General features: G+C 41.4%; 1 protein-coding gene across 1 annotated transcript in view; it reads left to right on the top strand.

The window, feature by feature from the left end:
• Positions 1-12,379, top strand: part of efna2a (ephrin-A2a) — a 109,914-nt gene extending 97,535 nt beyond the window's left edge. Inside the window, exons 3-4 of the mRNA XM_014986871.2 lie at positions 6,232-6,297; positions 9,169-12,379. Coding sequence (XP_014842357.1) covers positions 6,232-6,297; positions 9,169-9,299 — 197 coding nt within the window. The 3' untranslated portion in view covers positions 9,300-12,379. The remainder of the gene's footprint in view (positions 1-6,231; positions 6,298-9,168) is intronic.
• The last annotated feature ends 6,248 nt before the right edge of the window (positions 12,380-18,627 follow it).

The following is an 18,627-nucleotide window of genomic DNA, read 5'->3' as shown; positions in this document are numbered from 1 at the left end:
AATCGGAGCCAACAGCAGAATGAGCAAGATGCGTCCCGATCAGACATTTTGTCCCTCGTATCAGTTTTACTTAACATTAGTCGTTTATTGATTTTGAGACTCAATCTATTGGGTGCAGTTTACTAAAGGGGCAGCTAACGTTAGCATATAATTGGTCTCTTTTGATGTCATTAGTAGGTAAAAGATAATTTTGTCATAGTGTTTATTAATTAGCTCCGTATCTCCTCTATTGTCTGATCAAATCAAATGAAATGACAGATGAGATCATGTGACACAGAGAGACAGCGAGCAGCACCTGCAACTGCAGTCTCTCTTTCACTTTGAATGTAGCCGGGAAGCATGAAAAAACAAACCTTAGACTGCTGATGGGAAACCCAGGCTGCACAGTGTGAAGAAAACATGAAACGGATCGATCTTAGATTAGCTGGCCTTTACTGGTGACGACCATCTGGTTGGAAATTTTAAAAAAAACTCAGTTGTTACTGAATGATAAATACTCAAAGTGAGATATAATGAAGAACACAGAAATGTGGCAAATTAAATGAACGGAAACCCAATTTTTCTTTATAACATGTCGAGACCGGCAGAGAGTAAGACTCTCAGGAGATAACAAGAAGGGTGAACATGGTACATTAAGCCGCCTTCTTTCATTATACAACAGAGCTGTTTTGTTAAGTTTATACGGACAAGCTTTTAAACTCGCTTGAATCTGAAAATGTCGGCAGCCTTTCACAAATTCTTGGATTTTAGGTAAGGAATCACATTCTCTACAATGTTCACCAGGAAACTGCTGTTTTAGTAAAGCTAGCCACTCTGATAACCTTTTTTTTTCTTTACAAAAGCTACTTGAGTGCCATCAGTGACAGTCCACTGCATAACACCATTTCTTCACAGACGGCGGAAAAGCCGACCTTGATCTTTTATGGCGGGAGATTATGTATTTGAGCCATGACTTATAACACGATGAAGGTCCTGAGCCACTGGTTTCTGTTAGGCCTGAGTGTGGGGCAGGTTTCTCTGCCCTTGGACATGGTTCTCATGTTACATCAATATTGCCTCGGTTCTGAGAGTGCTTTCAGAAAAGAAACCAAAAAAAATAATAAAATACACTGACAGTGTCTAAGGCTTTGATTCACTCCTTCCCTGCTGTCCTGCATTCATATTTTACTCGTCATGCAGAAGCAATTTTTGTTTTTGGCAGTGCAATAAAATAAGCGAAAAACAATCACAAAGCAATAAAAAAGCCGTGTCCCTGCGTGGAAATAATAATCTAAATATAAATATTTCTAATATGTGCGAGTATGGTGTTTGAGTTGTCAACACCACAAAGGCACAGCAGGCAACAGTCGGCAAACTGAAGAGGCGCAGATAACAAGTCATACTGCTATTTTCCCAGTCAGCACACACACACACACACACACACACACACACACACACACACATTGTTTTTCATCTTACGTTAAGACACTCTGGGCCCCTCCAGACTTGTATAGTTGCTGACTTTGGTATTGTGTCTCTGGAACCCCTTGGGCTTGTGTGCATCCAGATGACTGGAGTGCTTGTGATTATCTTTCACTACGTGTGTGTACGGGGGGGACGGGCTGTCCAGGGTGGGCGGGGAGGGCTCGACTTGGGGGTCAGCTGTCAAACAATCGTGAGTCTGTGAAAGGCCACGTCCGTCATCCTGATTGACAGCACCGGCGCTCAATTTTCATTTCTCTCTGTCTCCGATCGGAGAAAACCAGCAGCCTCGAACTCACGCGCCGGTCAGGCCTGTTGTCTGAACTGCTGCCCATGACGACTTTAAGCAGCCGACCTTTCCGATGAACCAGTGTTTGTGTGCGTTTTCTCCTCACTGGCTTGTGGAACATGTTCAGTGTTGATGGTGATTTGTGGCAAAAGGCCTGCCAGAGCGTCCGTCTGTGTGTTTGTGTGTGTGTGTGTGTGTGTGTGTGTGTGTGTGTGTGTGTATATATATATATATATATATATATATATATATATATATATATATACATATATATGTGTATGCAGGCAGGACGTGTGTGCGTGTGTGTTTTGTCATGTGCTTGACATGTTGACAGGTCAGTTCCACCCCACACTTGCTTTTCCCAGCTGCCACCTGATGGGGTTGAGTGGTTTTCAATGGGTTTCAGGGTAGATCGGATTGCGGATGTGCTGGGAAACGGAGGTGCTGGGATAGTTGATAAAACAAGGAAAAGGGCAAAGGTGAAACTGAAAGGGAGGGAGCATAAGGAAGAGAAGGGGGAAAAAAAAGTTCCAGGATGTAACAGAGTGCCCAAAACAGCCAAAAGAGGAAAAACAGCCTGGTTATTTTCAACATGTAAGGGTTGGGAATGTAGCAACGGTTACGTCAAGGGTAAAGGAGGTGAAAGGCAGAAGGATGAACGAAGGGAGGAGTTGACGACAGACAGGGAGGGAGCAAAGGGCAAAGGAAGGGTCACGTTTATTTCCTGAACTCTGTGGATCCAGATGATGGTGCACTGTGAGGTCACCATGGTCTCTGGCAATGCAGACCTCTTCAGTGGGAGGAAAAAACAATAGGTCTTCTCCCACAGTTGTGCAGCACCCATTCCTGCACACACACACACACACACACACACACGTGTGTGTGGGGGTGTGTGTGTGTGTGTGTGTGGGTGTGTGTGCGTGTGTGTGTGTGTGTGCGCACACACACACACAAGTGCGCACGTCGACATGCGTGAGTGGTCAAACTCTGGCCACCATCTCCTCTGAGGTCTCCAGCTCTATTTCACATCAGAGTGAGGTGGGACTAAAAACCCTGATTCAATTTCATCCACTATACTTTGAAGTTTGAATCACTGGAACTTTTTTTTTCCCTTTTTTTTTTTTAACATTTCTTCCCCTTCTTTTCAGGGGGTAGATGTATAAAGTCCAGACCACTCAGCGGCACTGTGGTTAACACTGTCACCTCACAGCAAGCGGGGACTTGCATCTGCTGGGGATTTTGCATGGATTTCCTTTCCAATTCCAAAGACATTCAAGTCAGGTCGATTTGAGAGGCAGCTATTTCCCCCAGGTGTGAATGTGAGTGTGACTGAATCCCATTGGGCAGGCTGATCCATTACAGAGTTGTTTACATTGCTCAGTGTGTTTATAGAATTTCACAAGCTCAGGAACATTGGTTCAGGAGCGCTTTAAAGGACCTGAAGTAACAACCTGAGCCATATGAAAGCCTAACTGCATCAAAAAGACTAAAAAGACTGCATGAATAAATACATAAATTCCACATTTTGACAGATTTTTAATGGTTGGCTTAATCAGAAGTGTGTCATTCGGGATGTATTTCTGATTTAATTATGGAAAAATAGCCAAATAACATGACCGCTAACGTTAGACACACTGATGCGGTTTTCTGACGACAACTTGCAGATTGTCATTTATACCATTACAAACACAAACTTCAGTGGATTTTACAGAGATGTCATGCGATGCATCGACACAAAGTAGAGCATAACTGTGAAGGGGAAAGTAAGGGACACGCGTTTGTCAAAATCTCCAAATTAAAATGGGAAGAATCTGCCAAGCATTTGCATTTACCTCCCTTTACTCTGATTCTACCAAACAAAACCAAGTGGAGCTGCCTTCAGATGTCATGTAATACCTGAGTGTAATTTATTCCCTCTGTAAATCCAGCTGTTCTGGTTGCTGGAGAGCATCAGTGAACAAATGGCATCATAGGAAGCAAGGAACACAAGTCAGAGATAAAGTTAAAGAAAGGTTACATGTAAAAAAAATAAATAAACAACACCCCAACCTTTGTACATCCGCTGTTCAACCTATCTTTTTTTTTTCCCTTATTTATCCATACCTGAGAAATTCTAAGTATTTCTCTGTAGGTTTGACATAAGAATACAAAGAAAAAAAAACATATGATAATAATTTAAACATTTTGAGAAACCTTAATCCTTTGTTGAGAAAATATATAGTCAAAGTGTTGATAGTCTGTCTAGCATGCAGACGAAGTCAATTTTGTGCTGCTGCTACATAAAGTCAAACAAAACGGAGTTAAAACCGAAACATGGAAACATTTGGGACTTTTTACTCTTTCTTCTAATTAGTTTATGTAAAACGTTGGCTTTTAATAATACCGCTGCAGCATTAGTTTAAAAAAAAAAAAAAAAAAAAAGGTGAGTGGCCATGATTAAAAATAAAAATAAGAAATTGGAAATTCAAAGCTGAAGGTCAGTTTAAAAAAAATAAATAAAGATGAGAGGGTCCGTTATTACTTTAAAAACGTTTAACTTTTAATTTTTCTCAAGCAAATCCATGACATGGAGTGTGAGGGTTAAGTAAGTCGTGATGGGATAACCCAGCAGGCAATTTGAATAATTGTAAAACTGCTTGAGAGGAAAGCGTCACTAAATTATGCCGAGAGAAAAGAGGAAGGCATTTAACATGCCCGCGATACTCAGCTGGAGTTATTTGTTATTTCTGATTGAAGCCAAAAGGCCAACGCCAATAAACTTTCTACATGTTCTATAAACTCACATCATCACCCTGAATATATGGCTTTTGGGTGGAAAATAGCAGAATATTCGTCTAAAACACCTAGTTTCTGTCTTTTTGTTGCACACAATTTTAGACCTTTAATGAAACTCTTGAAATTAAAACGCTAGAGTCCTTGCCAAGGAAGACAAATACCAAGAAAGTGTTAAATCAAGATTTGGCAATAATCCAAAAAAAAATCAGATTTTTGGATACAAAAATGTAGTTTTCTCAAATTCACACAGGGGCAAATGCCACATAAAGGGTCAATTATAAACCTACGCCCACAGTGATATCTGTTTAAATGTTCCTTAGCAAGTTACACCGCTCTGTGTTTTTATTTAGCTTGCTACCATTAGAGTCTCTTCATCTTTTGTGCTGAGTTTCCTGGTTCTTATTGAATATCACTCTGTGCATTTTGGTTTAAATTCTTAGTTCTTTCGGTTCGTTAGATCCTCTCTGTTTCCATTTAGCTTCTCTTATCTCTGGTATTCAGCCTTCCCCCAGATCTCTGCTCAGATTCTCACCCAGCAGCTGCATTTAAGACTGCTGGATTCTGTTCATGCGTTTGCCCTGCTTCCTTTTGTTGACGTTTCTGCAAGTTTTCTCATTCTGAAATCCTTCGATCCGACCCCCAGCATGCATCACCTGAAGTCCTACTGTCGTCATGGTTCTGGGGTGTTTGGGTTTCATCCGTTTGTATTTTAAGTTTTTCTTCAGCCTTTATCTGCCGTGTCTAATCCCTTCTCTATAATTAGGTCCTTGTTCTCTTGATTAACCCCGAGTGTATATATTTTCTCACCTGTGTCGTTGTTCGATGCTGGGTTCTCGCATCAGCATGCGCTGACTGCGTTTGAGTGTTCCTGGGTTTCCCTGAGTCCTGAATAGGTGTTTTTGGACTGTCTTTGTTCAAATATTTTTCAGCTTGTGTCTGAAAATGCCCTGTTGCACTTTGGGTCCTCCTCAAAATCAACAAATCATGACATATGGGCTCCGGGGTGGGTAGAGCAGCACTACAACATTCTTTTACTCAAGTACAAGTAAAAAGTAGATTTCCCAGAAAAGTAAGAGTAAAACCACATTTGGTTAAAAAAAAAAAAAAAAATGTTACTCAGTTATTAAGTAGCGAATCTTAATATCTGATTTAATATTCTAAAACGTCTTCATGCTCTTTTCTGGCATTTTAAAGACCAGAAAAAAACATTAAAACAAAACAGCTGGTATTTAAACAAGAAGTATTAAGGTCTGTTTCTCGCATATTTTTGATTAAAATATGTTTGCTCGTCTTTATATTTAAATGGTATCCAGCAATCCTACTCAAGTATGAGTATAGTAGTATATGAAGATATTAAATGCAAAGGTCATTGGATCTTATTCTGTGCACTTGACTTATTTTTGAAGCTTAGTCATGTCCAGCTACCCGGAGGCAACCAATTGAGTCCATCCAGTGCCAGTATATTAACCCCCAATTTACACTGCCTGTGTCTCCACCGCAGTAATTATGCACCCCATTATAGTCAATGACGGCGTTTATACTCCCTCCACACGCAAGCGCAGCACCTCCACATCACCATCCGGCAAAACCTAATGATACCTGGCCCCAAAAAGTATCATCAGTTGGACACTTCACGTATGTAATCAGCTGCACCAATGATTCAATCTCTAAACTGATCGCATTTTCCAATCTCTCTCTGTTTACAGCGTCTCCTCACCCAAACCATGTGGGCCGGGCATGTCTAAAGCTGAAGGTGTATGTCAGACCTCCAGGTAAGTCACGCTCTAACTAAACACACACACACACACACACACACACACACACACACACACACACACACACACACACACACACACACATGCAAGCAAGCGCATGCAGGCAAAGGTCCAGATTGCCTATCAAAGTAAAATTAGAGGAGAATAAGAGGTCTGATGGAATGCCCTGGCAACCGGCTCTGCTCTGATTCAAAGACCAGCCAGGCAACACTTTGACACCTTCAGACACAAGACACACACTCTGACAACACACGCATTCGCACGTACAGGCGTACACAAGAGCGCATGCGAGGGGCCGCGCGCGCGCGCGCAAACACCCGGGTTTGGAAACGGACGTGGAGATGCGCGCGCGTGTGCATAGGCACAAAGTGGCATACGCCACTTCACATCAAATCACTTCACATCACGCTGGGTGTGACGGAGACCTTCTGTCCTTGTAAAAAGATAACAGAGGCAGCTGAAAAGTGCTTTCTGAAAAAGGTGACCAACCCTCAGTGTGACTCTGCATACTGGATTTCCTCGGAAGATTTGAAACAGGACTCCATCCAGTCGACACCTTTGCTTTGCAAAAATTTTTATAATCCTTGGCGAGGCAAACGTTTGCGCAGTTTCGTGGAATTTTATGTGACAGAGCAACACGAAGTGATGCAGTGGTGTACAAACTTTTTGTCCTGAGGGCCAAAATTGTCAAGTTGAAAGCACTTATGGGTCTTCTTTTCTCTTTTTCTTTTTTTATTTATGTGACATTTCTTACTTTATCTGCTCAGTAATATAATAAACTAAACCAGTGGTTCCCAAACTTTTTCTTCTACGCCCCCCCCCCCCAGTGGTTTCCAAACATTTTCTGCGTCCCCCCCCTATGGATTACAAATGGCTGTCTGGTTGAAACGACGCAAGGGGGGGGAGGGGTATCGACTTTTTTGGGGGCAAAATGAATGTATGTAGCTGAAAATAGACACCAACATCGGTAGCCTACAAGGTACTTGTTAAGCTTAAGGTTCTGTATTGATATTAGCTAGTCATCTTTTAGCTAACATTACCTGCATCCAACAGCTTTACTCAACTCAGTCGGTTAGTTTGGAGGGAAAAACTGTGAAAAGTTCTTTGCGTTTTGCTGGTTTGCTGCCGTGATTCTAACACAAACCTACGTAGCTCCGCCCAGCAGCAGCAGGTCTCCTTCACAGGTGTAACCCAGCGCGAGCGTCGTAGCGCTCATGTTGCGTTTAAAGGCGGCTCGGAAAAACAGGTTACAACATGTTAACAACAGATTAAACAGTTTTAACTGCTGATAGAAGTGACAGAGGACACAAATATGGGAAGTGTGGAAGCCTCTACTGTATCAAATTGACATAGGAATAACAGAGAGTTGGCCATTCTAAGGTAAAAACCCAGCGCATACAGTGTTCATGTTTTTTTTTGTTTTTTTTTTTTCCCATCCAGACGGCTTCCACACAGCACCCCCAGTTCTAAAATATTATAAAATCATGATAAATGCAAAAATCCAGTCAATGGATAAGAAACTTGTGTTGAACCAGACCTTTTTCTTCATTTTTGGACGATTTAATTTGTCTGTTAACCTAAAGGAAATGTAAAAATTGTCCAGGTCATAGACGCCTCACTCTGTGGTCAGAGACCACATAAAATCTTCCAGAAGGCTGCATTTGCCAATAAAATATAAATGTTTGTGATTATATTGTGGCGAAATATGAAAAAAAAATTAAGGGGTGTAAGTACTTCCGAAGAGTACCGCATGAGTTTTGTAACATTGGTGACTTTTATGTAACAGATTAATTATTGATTTGTTTTTCTAAATGTGGCAGGCTTGTTTCTAAATGTGAAGATGAGGCGCTACTTTGCTGCCTTGCTTTTTTTTTTCCCAATAAAATAAAAATAATCTATTTCCAAAATGGCTTCCTGGGTGCAGATTGGGCTCGGCACTCTCACAAGTGTTCCTTCCACGTTGGCCTCTGATTCTACCGTTTAAAAATACCTCAAAGGAAGCCTAACATACATGGGGATCACATTCTGGCTTACGTTACACTACACCTCCACTATTTAAAAAAAAAAAAAAATTACATGTGCATTTGTTCTAATACCAATTTGACCTCAGAAGGGTTCAAAAATAAACCTGATTGAAAGAATCAAACCTGCGTAGTAACACCCCAGACAACGGCACGGCTTTGAAGATCATCACAAAGGAATGTCAGCTTTTTTCCTTTTTTTTTTCTCACAGCTTTCCAGACTCGGATCATTTCATACTCCGCTACAGAGGAAGAAAAATCTCTCCTACATTATTACTGATACAACATACGTTCTTTTATTGTCATTGCTGCTGCTTTTCATTAAGTTTCTGTTGTTGTTTTTTTGTTGTTTTTATCTGTGTGCAGTTGAAGTAATCTGTCTGACATTGCAACTTTCATCTCCTCGGTGAAATGCTGTCACTGTGTGAGTGAGCTGTGTTTCATATCTGTGCTGTGTGAGCGGATGTGTGTGTGAGTGTGTGTGAGTGTCAGCTGCTCCAGATTCAGAGTCTCTGTGATTAAACTGTAATTAGGTTGGTTAACCCCCCTGCAGAGCTCTGTTGCTGTCGTCTTCTTCGTCTCCCTCTTTTCGGCTCTGCATTTCTTTCTGCTGTGTACTCTTTGCCTTTCATTAGCTGTTCAAGGATGAAGAGGGGTTTTTTTTGTGATTTGTCACTCGCTTTCAGTCTTCCATCCCACCCTGACAGATCCACTTGTCTATCCTTTGTTGTTTTTTTTCTGTTTTGTTTTAAAGTCTGTCTTATTTTTTTTTTTGCATCTGTCTGCGTGTCCTTCTCGGTTCAGATATTTTGTCGTTTTCTTTTTCTTCTCTTTGCCTCTGTTCCAGATGGGTCGGGATACGATTCTCCGGAGCCGTTCCTGACCGACGGAGGTCCGGGCTCCGGCGCAGCAGGCTGGTGGGCGGTTCTGTTAGCGGCTCTGGCCCCGCTCATCCTGGGACCCGTCTTCAGGCTGTGACTACCCCACCCACCCCCATCTCCCTCCTCTTCCCGGAGCGCCCATCCCGGGATGATGGGCTGGGCTGGCTGTCCCTCTAAATCCACCACCCCTCAGGGAAGCCCTCTGTCCTCCACCCTCCTTCTTCTTCCCACCTCCACCTGCAGTATGACCACCAACCACCCTCCACTGCCAGCCCCCTTTTATGGCGCCCAGCCACAGACACCGTTTCCTGGATTACCTGCAATGTTGTTTTTTTTTTGTTTTTTGTTTTTTAAGGCAGTCTGGGAAGCTACCTTATCCCTGAATCCTCGGTGGAGCAGCACCTTTTAGCTGAAAACACAAGAGAAATGTCTCAGCACTCATATCAGGGGGTCCTTTTTGACTTTTGACTCTTGCCCACTGATGGGGTTAGATGTAGCCATGGCTATGATTAAACTTGTCGTTCCGGTGCAGTCCCCATCCTCCGATCACATCACGGCAGGGGAGGGGGGTGAGAGGGACGTCGTACGATAGGCCTGAATGCACAAAAATTGGTTTTTCGCTACTTCCTTGATCTATGAATTGGAAGTGGCCAAGCTCGCATTGAAATTTGAATTCAATAGGACGTAGAGCATCTCCAAAGTGCAATGAGGATAAGAGTAATTACGACGAGAGCAGGAGAAAAGTGACCTGGACTTTGCTGCAATGTGAAAAGAAAAGTGTGAAAGAATACAGCTGAGGGGGGGGGGGGGAGATCTCAATGCAGTAAGTTAAGAAGTGTAACTTACTGCAGTGCCCAGGAAACTTATTCATACACCTTCAGCTTTGTACAATTTCGTAATCTCCAACCACAAGTTTTAGTGTATTTTTCTGACATTTTACACGGTAGAACAATGCAACATAGTACATAATTGTGACGTGGAAGTAAAAGACATACGTTTTTTTGGTTTTTTAATGAAATATTCCATCTTTCTCTCCATGTCTTGTGGGGCTGTAGCTCTGCCAGCTTTGCACATTTCTACAACAGCTTGTTTGATTCTTAATGGTAAAATACTTGCAGTTCAATTAGACTGGATGAAGAGTCTGCAAACCTCAATTTTCAAGTCCTGACACAGATTCTTAATTGCATTTAGGCCTAGACTTTGACTGGGCCATTCTAACACATGAACACTTTGATCTGAGCTCCTCCACTGCGTCTCCAGTTGTATTTTTAAGGCGGTCTCAGATGTTCTGCGGCTTTTTTTTGCATGTCAGCATAGTTGGACACTCGTCTCTTGATAGATTTGGTTTCTTTCCATAATCGGATGATGGACTGAAAGAGCTCTGTGAGAAGAGAGTTGAATTCTAATCGGCGCCGCACTTTTCACACTTTTACGCGCAAAAACCGTTGGAACAATTATACTACTTGGTGTTGCTTGAAAACAGTAAAACATATCTAGGTTGATGCAATGTGACAAATTGTGAAAAAGTTCAAGTGGTACAAAGACTTTTGGCAAAACAACGCAAGCCGTGTGCGTTCGCTACGACTTTCCTGGAGCTCTGAATTTGCATTTTGGCGACAAGTATAACCATAGCCTGTTTTAACGGGGTGGGGGGACTGGGTGGGACGTCATGGGTGGGTTTGGTGGGATGTAGATTTTCAGGTGGGCTGTGTTTTGTCTTTTATGTGTTTCTAAACAAAGCATTTATCACGGCCTGGCCTGCACAGGCGTATCCAGCACTAGCTAATGTTGTCTGGGTCGGGTGACTTTTGGAACCAGGACTTTCTCTTGTATGAATGTACCACTGGCCACCCACCTCTTTGTTATTTTCTTTGTTGTTGTTTTTTTTTTGTTTTTGTTTTTCTCCGTATTGTCATGACTGTGGTCACTTACAGTACCTTCTCTCGGATTGGCAGGATTTTATCAATGGCTCTGAGATTCGACGAGAAGGCGGGGGGTGAAGGGTGGGAGGGCAGGTGAGAAAAGGAGGTGACACTCAAGTTGCATGACCACTGTGAAACCTTCAGATCAAACTTGTTTCTATTGATATATTTTTTCATGGTGAGAAAAAAAAGAAGAAAAATCAGAAAACATCCCGCTTCAACTCTTTTGCTCTCCCTGAGACTTTTTCAGACATCAAAGGCGGGGGAAAGGGGGAGGCGGGGTGGGGGGGTAATATTCAGACTCCTTCCTCACATAGTTTCTCCTGTCTGGGCTCTCGGTCGTTGATGGATTAGCTTGGGCTGGAAAGATAAATGGACCCGCAGGGCGAAACTGACTGGAAATCGGCCCCCGAAGCCCAACTCGGATCACGACGGACGTAAACAAGGACTGAAGCTGATCCCGGGTCCGGGGGGTTAAACCAATAAGGGAAGCACATAGACTGTGGCAAATGAGGCGAGGTGTGTAAGCGAGCTGTGTGTGAGGTAGCATCACAAAAACACACAAATGCACACGCAGACATAGACACACACACACACACACACACAAACACTTAAAGCGACAGTGAAAGCCCGCATGGACAAGAGCAAACAGTCAAAGAAAGAGTGTGTTTGATGGGACTCAAGCATAAAGAGTAAGCACTGTGAACACACGCACACACACGCACACACACGCACACACACACACACGTAACAATCCATAAACAGATAACCACACTTGCCAACATACATGCAAAAAGAAATAAAAAAAAGAGTGCAGTTGTAGACATTTACAAAGACATGCAAACGTGTACAAAACACAAACAAGGGGAAAAGCTTGTTCCCCTATTCCATCTTATTTTTGTAGCATTTAAAAATCACTGTTAATTTTGTGGAATGCAGTGATGGGGTTATCGCCTCAGAAGGATTACAACAACAACAACAACAAAAAATGTGTCTTCTCTTCTGTTCCACTGATGCTGTCCCTCTATCGTTTCTTCTGTTTCTCCGCCGGTTCATGATCCACAGTTGGTAGCGGCTTTAGGATGCCTCCGGGTCCGAGCGTCATGTATGAGTTTTGTCTCCTTTTCTGTTCGTGGTGTTTTCAGGGCGGGCCTTCGACGTCGGGGTCGTTCGGTCGGGACGGTGGCGTGCTCAGAAGTCGGCTCGGGGAGAGAAACACACAAATAAAGATTGTCTTTTGTCTACTCGAAAACAACCCGCCTGAGTGGAATTTCTTCAGTGGAAATGTGAATTCATTCTCGTTTTATGCATTTCTTTCCCCCGCCCCCCTTCCCAAAGGGCAGATGATTGTATTTATGTATTAGACTGCACCTGGGTCTTTATTTGCCCAGTCCATCTTTCTCTGACGTCAGTCCTGGGATGGAGATTATTGAGCTCTGCCAGTCAAAGCATGAAATTATTCAGAAGAAATCACCCTCTCTCATCTTCAGCTGTTTCCCCCTCAGGGAAGTGACAGCTAATCTGAACTGCTGACAACGTGGAGACAGAATAGCTTGATAGCCTTTCCTCTTGTGTTTCTATCAGATTTCCTGCATGGTGACTGACCAACGATGGGAAGTAACAAAAGAGCATGTCTTCAAATGCTGTTCCGGGGTTTTAATTGTCTTGAATATTTCGATGGTCAGTTGCTTTCCACGGTATTACAATTTTTGGAGGGATATATTGTGTCTTTTACTGCACTACATTGATTTTATAGATAGAGTTAACAGGTTACTTTGAAAATGTTCTGTATAAAATGATCAGATTTTTAAAAATACACCATTTAAATAATACTAAGTGGTTACCACAAGAAAACGGTGTCAAGTTTTCATTTCTCCGTGACTGCATTTCCGTTGCTTCTTAATTCCCACAGGAGCCGGCCCGTGGTGTAAGCAAACCCTGCGACTTCTTCGGCGCTCCTGGTGGCCCGTGGGTTCCGGGTTCACCTGAGTTTACACAGGACAGGTTTCAAAAACACCACTTACATACATTTCAGACTGGTTAGCAGTATTAAGTTAATCCAGTTAATCCTCCACAGGTGTAGCCATACAGTCATATTTTAACCCTTTCATGCATAGCAGTCAATACAGTGGACAGCTATCTAAAAGCCATTTTCTTGTGCTTCTTGTGGATTTTTATGTTATAAATGCCCACAGACCACTGAAGTGAACACTAATGCATCATGAAATACACCATTAACTACTGGCCATTATCTGCAAATGCAAGAAATAATTTTTGTTAAATCCAATATGGCTGACGGACAAAAAAGCATGCCCACCGACCTGGTCCCTCCTGCTGTATACGACTCTTGCAGGTAAAGAAATGATCAGATAACCCCTAAAGAACAATACTGCTGGTGTATTTTTCAAATAACAACTTTGTATGTGGAGAAATTTACAATTCATCACCTAAAAAAAATTAAAAAAATACAAGACTTTTTTTCCTACCTTTTTATCATGCCTTAAGAAAATAAAAATAAAAATATTAGAAAAAAATCCTGACCCTTTCATGCATTTCATTATTCATGCATGAAAGGGTTAATTTTATCAAAATGTTTCTTCTGACTGACAGGAAAATTAACTTTCTGGAGGGAACTAAAGATTAGGGTGATGGCAAGGAGCCCTTCTGAACACTAGGAGGTTATCACTGGAGATAAATCATCAAGATATCCATGGAAACATGGAAAAGCTGGTAATTATGAAAATAGTTTAAATGCTGAAATGCCAGTAAGGATTTCCCCACTGATTACTGAGAAGAGTTTAAGTGATTATTTTTTATTTATTGTTTTTATCTAAAATGTAAATAAAATGTTATTCCTATCAGAAACACAAGTCTTTGTTGAATGAAAAATCATTTTAAATCTGAATCTGCCAATTGTGAGCTGTGTAATTCTGGGTTTAACTACATGCCAGCGTTAAGAGAGGAAATAAATGGCTTCAAAAAATTCAAACGTTTTTGCCAGACAGTTTTTACGTTTTAAAGTCTTTTTTACATTTTAAAGTCAATGAGATGCCAGAGAACATGCTGTAATTTTCTCTGTCGTGTGATTGCAGGCATGAATTACAGCGGCACTTGGAAGGAAAAATTTCCCTCATTCTATCAAATAAACCTGAAGGTTATCAAGCATCTGTTTGATTTGCAATAGCGGGATATATTCTGAGTGTCTAATTCAGACTTGTAATATCTCATGGTAAGTTTAAGGCAAAGAAATTGTGATAGAGGTAAAACACAGAGCACAGAGTTTTGTTGAACTACCTAGATATCCGGTGAACTGGGCCAGAACTTTCAGGATGGAACACGTAAATATAGTGCCTATTTTGGGCCGAACAGGCTGTACTTTCTTGAAACCATTTTCATTCCTGCTCTGATTGATGCCAAAGATGTGGGGAGGCATGCAGAGAAAACAAAGCAGCATGGTATATACTTCCTACCTACACGTCCACATCTCCAAAGAGTCCTGGTGACTAGGGTTAACAATCTCACAACAATCTCAAGGTCAGAGAAACACCAGAGTTTGAGAAACAGCTTAGCCTATCTGTTTGAAAAAGAGAAAGATGCTTTATTTTTGGTTGAATTGAGTCTAAATTTGTCTAAATTAGTTCTCAACCTCTTTAGTTGAGAAATCCATTTGAAAAAGCAAAATATTTTTAAAAATGACCTTCCCCAGATTACTATCAAGATGTTTTCAAACACATAATTTACCCCCAAATTATTTAAACCCCTGGTAGATTTGGAATAGAAGTATTTGACTGAGATGGGGGTTTTTTTCTGACTTTAAGTAATGTTGACATTTTGTAATAGCCATATTTTAGTCTTTAGTTGTAATTAGGATTCGGGAGATGGCAAGGAGGTCTTCCCATCGTAAATGAATAGAATAAGTATTGCTATTAAACAAGAATGACAGATCATTTTAAATTCTAGCTTTAATGTCTCGACACTATTAAACTGTAGTGCATTTACTCAAGATTATCAGATTGTGACAATGTGATATTTCCTCACGAATACCAAGAAAGGCTTTTATATTTAGAAATGTATATTTTTAAGTCTTATTTCAATGACGGTGTAATTTATTCTGCTCTGCTGTGGTCATATTTCTGGGACTACTTCTGTCTCATGAAACTTCCTCTCATTATCCTCGACTCGCTAAAAGTTGGTGTGATTAAGAGGATCGTACCTTAAGCTGGGCCCCCAAAATGCAATTCTGCTATCATTACATACAACCCTGGACCAGGCCTGATTTTCTAAAATAAAATAAAATAAAATAAAAAAACAAAACATAAAATGAAATAATATTACAAAAGTTTTTAAAGACTTTTTCCCAGTATTTCTTGAAATATTTCTCATGTTATTTTATCAAGAAATACCCACAGAAGACAATTCGTGCCCATGTCCAGAAGAGGACGTGTTTCACAGCTCACTTAGCTCCAAAGAAGAATGTTTGCACCAGGAGTTTTCTTTAAGCATTTCACAGCCTTTTTTTTTTTTTCCTCAAACTGTTTCTTGGATCCACTTTTGTTCTTTGGCATTTCTTTCCACTGTCTTTGAGCGCTGTTGTTGCGCTTGTTTGATCTTCTGAGCACTCTGGATTTTTTTTTCAGCAAGGCTGGAGAACCGGATCTGCGGGGAGCCTCTGTAGTTCACTTAGACCGTGTGCCCCACGTGGAGCGGCTGATTCCTCCCACAGCGGGTTAGGGGTTTGATACCAGCCTCAGCCATTTACTGCAAGTCGCCCCCTCCCTTTTCACTAGATTTATCAAATAAGAGCTGTGGAAAACAAAAAAAAACATATAGCAGGGGTCTTCTTGGATGACTTTGTTCAGCTGAACTAAACTTACAGGGAACGACGACCTGAAGTGTTTGAGGTTAGGCAGTGTGCACCTGTTGGGCTCTCATAGAAAAGCCCTGGCATCACATTTACAGATGAGGAGGAAAAAGCCTGAGCACGGTCTTGTAAGGTTCATAACATGATTTCATAATAGTTGCAGCAAATTCAACAACTTGAGGCCCGAGAGTCCCTGTGTGTTCACCTCGCAGTGACTGGTATATAAACAGACTATCATGATTTTGCGAACAAGATTTCTTCAGATGACCCCGTAGAAAATGCTCTGCAAAAGTGTTCACCTCCCTTGATTTTTATTTTTTGTATATTTTGTCATACAACCACAAACTTTAGTTTGTTTTATTGGGGTTTTTCTTTGCTTGAGCAATACAAAGAAGAGGAATTGCTAAGTGTAAGGAAAAAGGTTTGGATTTTTCTCTCGTTGCTAGCAAAAACAAATATGACGTGTTTGCTATTTGGCCATCACAAAAGGCAAAAATGTAAAAAAAAAAAAAAAACTTAACGTGTTTAGTTACTTTGCAATATGATTACGTAATAGTTCCAGTGAGATTTACAAGTATAAAAACAACTTCAACCTTTTGGTTCTCTGTGTGTTCAGCTCAAAATGATTGGTGCCCAAACACAGAGATATTTTGGATTATGTGTTTATGACTTGGGTGCAGCGGGTGGAATTGCGCAATTTGCAGTGTGCTACATTGTCAGCAGAAAAGCCTCTTTCGCTTGTATCCTTTCATTGAATCCCCTAGTAAAACTGGTTTGGTCTGTATAATTTCGTAACGTCCCGTTTCCTTCACAAGGAGGATTTACCAACATAACCCTAAACTCCTCAAGAGTTTAGCGTTGTGTTGATGTGGAGCTCTGATAAATTTAGAAAGTCTTTCATGCAACAGCTTACACAATAAACCTTAAAGTTGAACAAACTTTGGTTTTTGCACTCCTTCGATAGCTTCCAAACCTATGTTGATGTAACAATACGTTTGATAAAACAGATTCCAACGTAATCTACCAATTAGAGCACAAATGAGAGATGGTCTGAAACCAGGCACATATTGCCACAGGCTATTTCGCCAAGTCTGTGGAAATACGCTGCAGACAGCCTGTCTCACCACAGATCAAAAATCTAGATCTGATGTCAGAACAAAAAACAACAACATCGCTCAACTCGGATTTTGCTCTGCTAGCAGGCGTTGCACGGTGGAGTGAAAGTCTACCCGTCTTCTTGTATGTGCTACCGTAAACATTGCAAATCCTTTTGTTAAAAATAATTTTCTTTGGCAGCCCAATATTTCACATTCAAACTGCAGCTTGAAGAACTCAGCTTCCCTTTGGTCTTCCAGCAACTAGTCCAGCTAAGTGTGGGTGCAATCTGGAGATGTGAGCGCAATTCCCCAGTGGGGAGTCTTGCTAAAACCCTTCAAAGACCATGCAAAAAAAAAAAAAAAAAAAAAAAACATCTGATTTTGAACACCATGGTTCTTACCCTTCATAAAGGGGATCTCATTAAAATAAAACAAAGAGCAAAAATAATGAGGATCATTCTTCAGCAGTAGCACTTTCAACCTCACTTCCCTCGTTCTTTTGACTGACGTAGGACAATGACCTACTGGTGTAGATTTCAAACATGCTGAAATTTTTAAACCTTCACTTGAAGATCTCCTTGCTTTCTTAGCTCAGCAGGCTTTCATCAGTCCAGACATTACCAGAGCGACGCGATCGTCTCTCTTCCACCAGCGGACCTACTGCTAGCGTAAAACATTCAGCAGCTTTGCTTCAAAAGCGTTATTTGAAACCACTGACTTGTCAGTTTTGGCAACATGATGCACCAAAAAAAATATAAGAAGCATTGTTTGGAGGGAAAAGCGAGGTGCATGAATAATAGATGAGCCTTAGTTTGCCATGTTTGGGCCTCGAAAAGCAGGCTAATGGCTATTGATGTCTCCGGTTTCAAACAAATTGCCTCGTATGAGAGCTCAATTCAAACGGGGAAAAAAAGAGGGTACTCTGGTGAGGAGGAGAGTAGGGAATGAAATTATCTCCGCATATTGAGATGCACGCTTGGTCAGCCAATTCTTTGTCCTGACAAGTATCAGGTACGGGCGGAATTAGCCCAATGTAAAATTAAGCTCGATCAAGCAAGGCCTCGAAACATTTCCCACATTCCCATATCTGAACCCTTGTGAGAGGAAAGATGGATGAGTGATGCAACTGGAGCGGAGCCAGAAATTACCAGATGTGCTGCTTGAAATCACGAGAACGAGCGCAGCACCGAGTCACTGTGTAAAACTGCAACCCCGTTACTCTCCTCCAGATCTAATTAACCATTTAATTATTTTGGCACGTTTTTTAGGCCGGAATACACAAGGGGAAAAGAATCAGCAGAAAAAGAAAAAAAATTGGCCTGTGTGATGTTGGTTTTGGCAACGGCCAGAAAACAAAGCCAAGGAATCCAGATGGAAACCTCTCAAGATTCTTCTCCAGTCTCTTTCTCTCCATTCGTCCCTTCATCTCTTGTTCCTCCGCTCTCCGTCTCTCCCTGACACATCATTAGGATGCAGACTAATCTATTCTCCGCTCTCCCCTGTACCTTTGTCTCCTCATATTCGACTAACAGGCATGATTTAGAA

Source organism: Poecilia mexicana, unplaced genomic scaffold (genome assembly GCF_051168715.1).
Source record: "Poecilia mexicana isolate PSO_F unplaced genomic scaffold, ASM5116871v1 scaffold_22, whole genome shotgun sequence".
NCBI classification, from domain to species: domain Eukaryota; kingdom Metazoa; phylum Chordata; class Actinopteri; order Cyprinodontiformes; family Poeciliidae; genus Poecilia; species Poecilia mexicana.
Note: the sequence above shows the minus strand (reverse complement) of the source record. Positions and strands in the feature narration are given on the sequence as shown.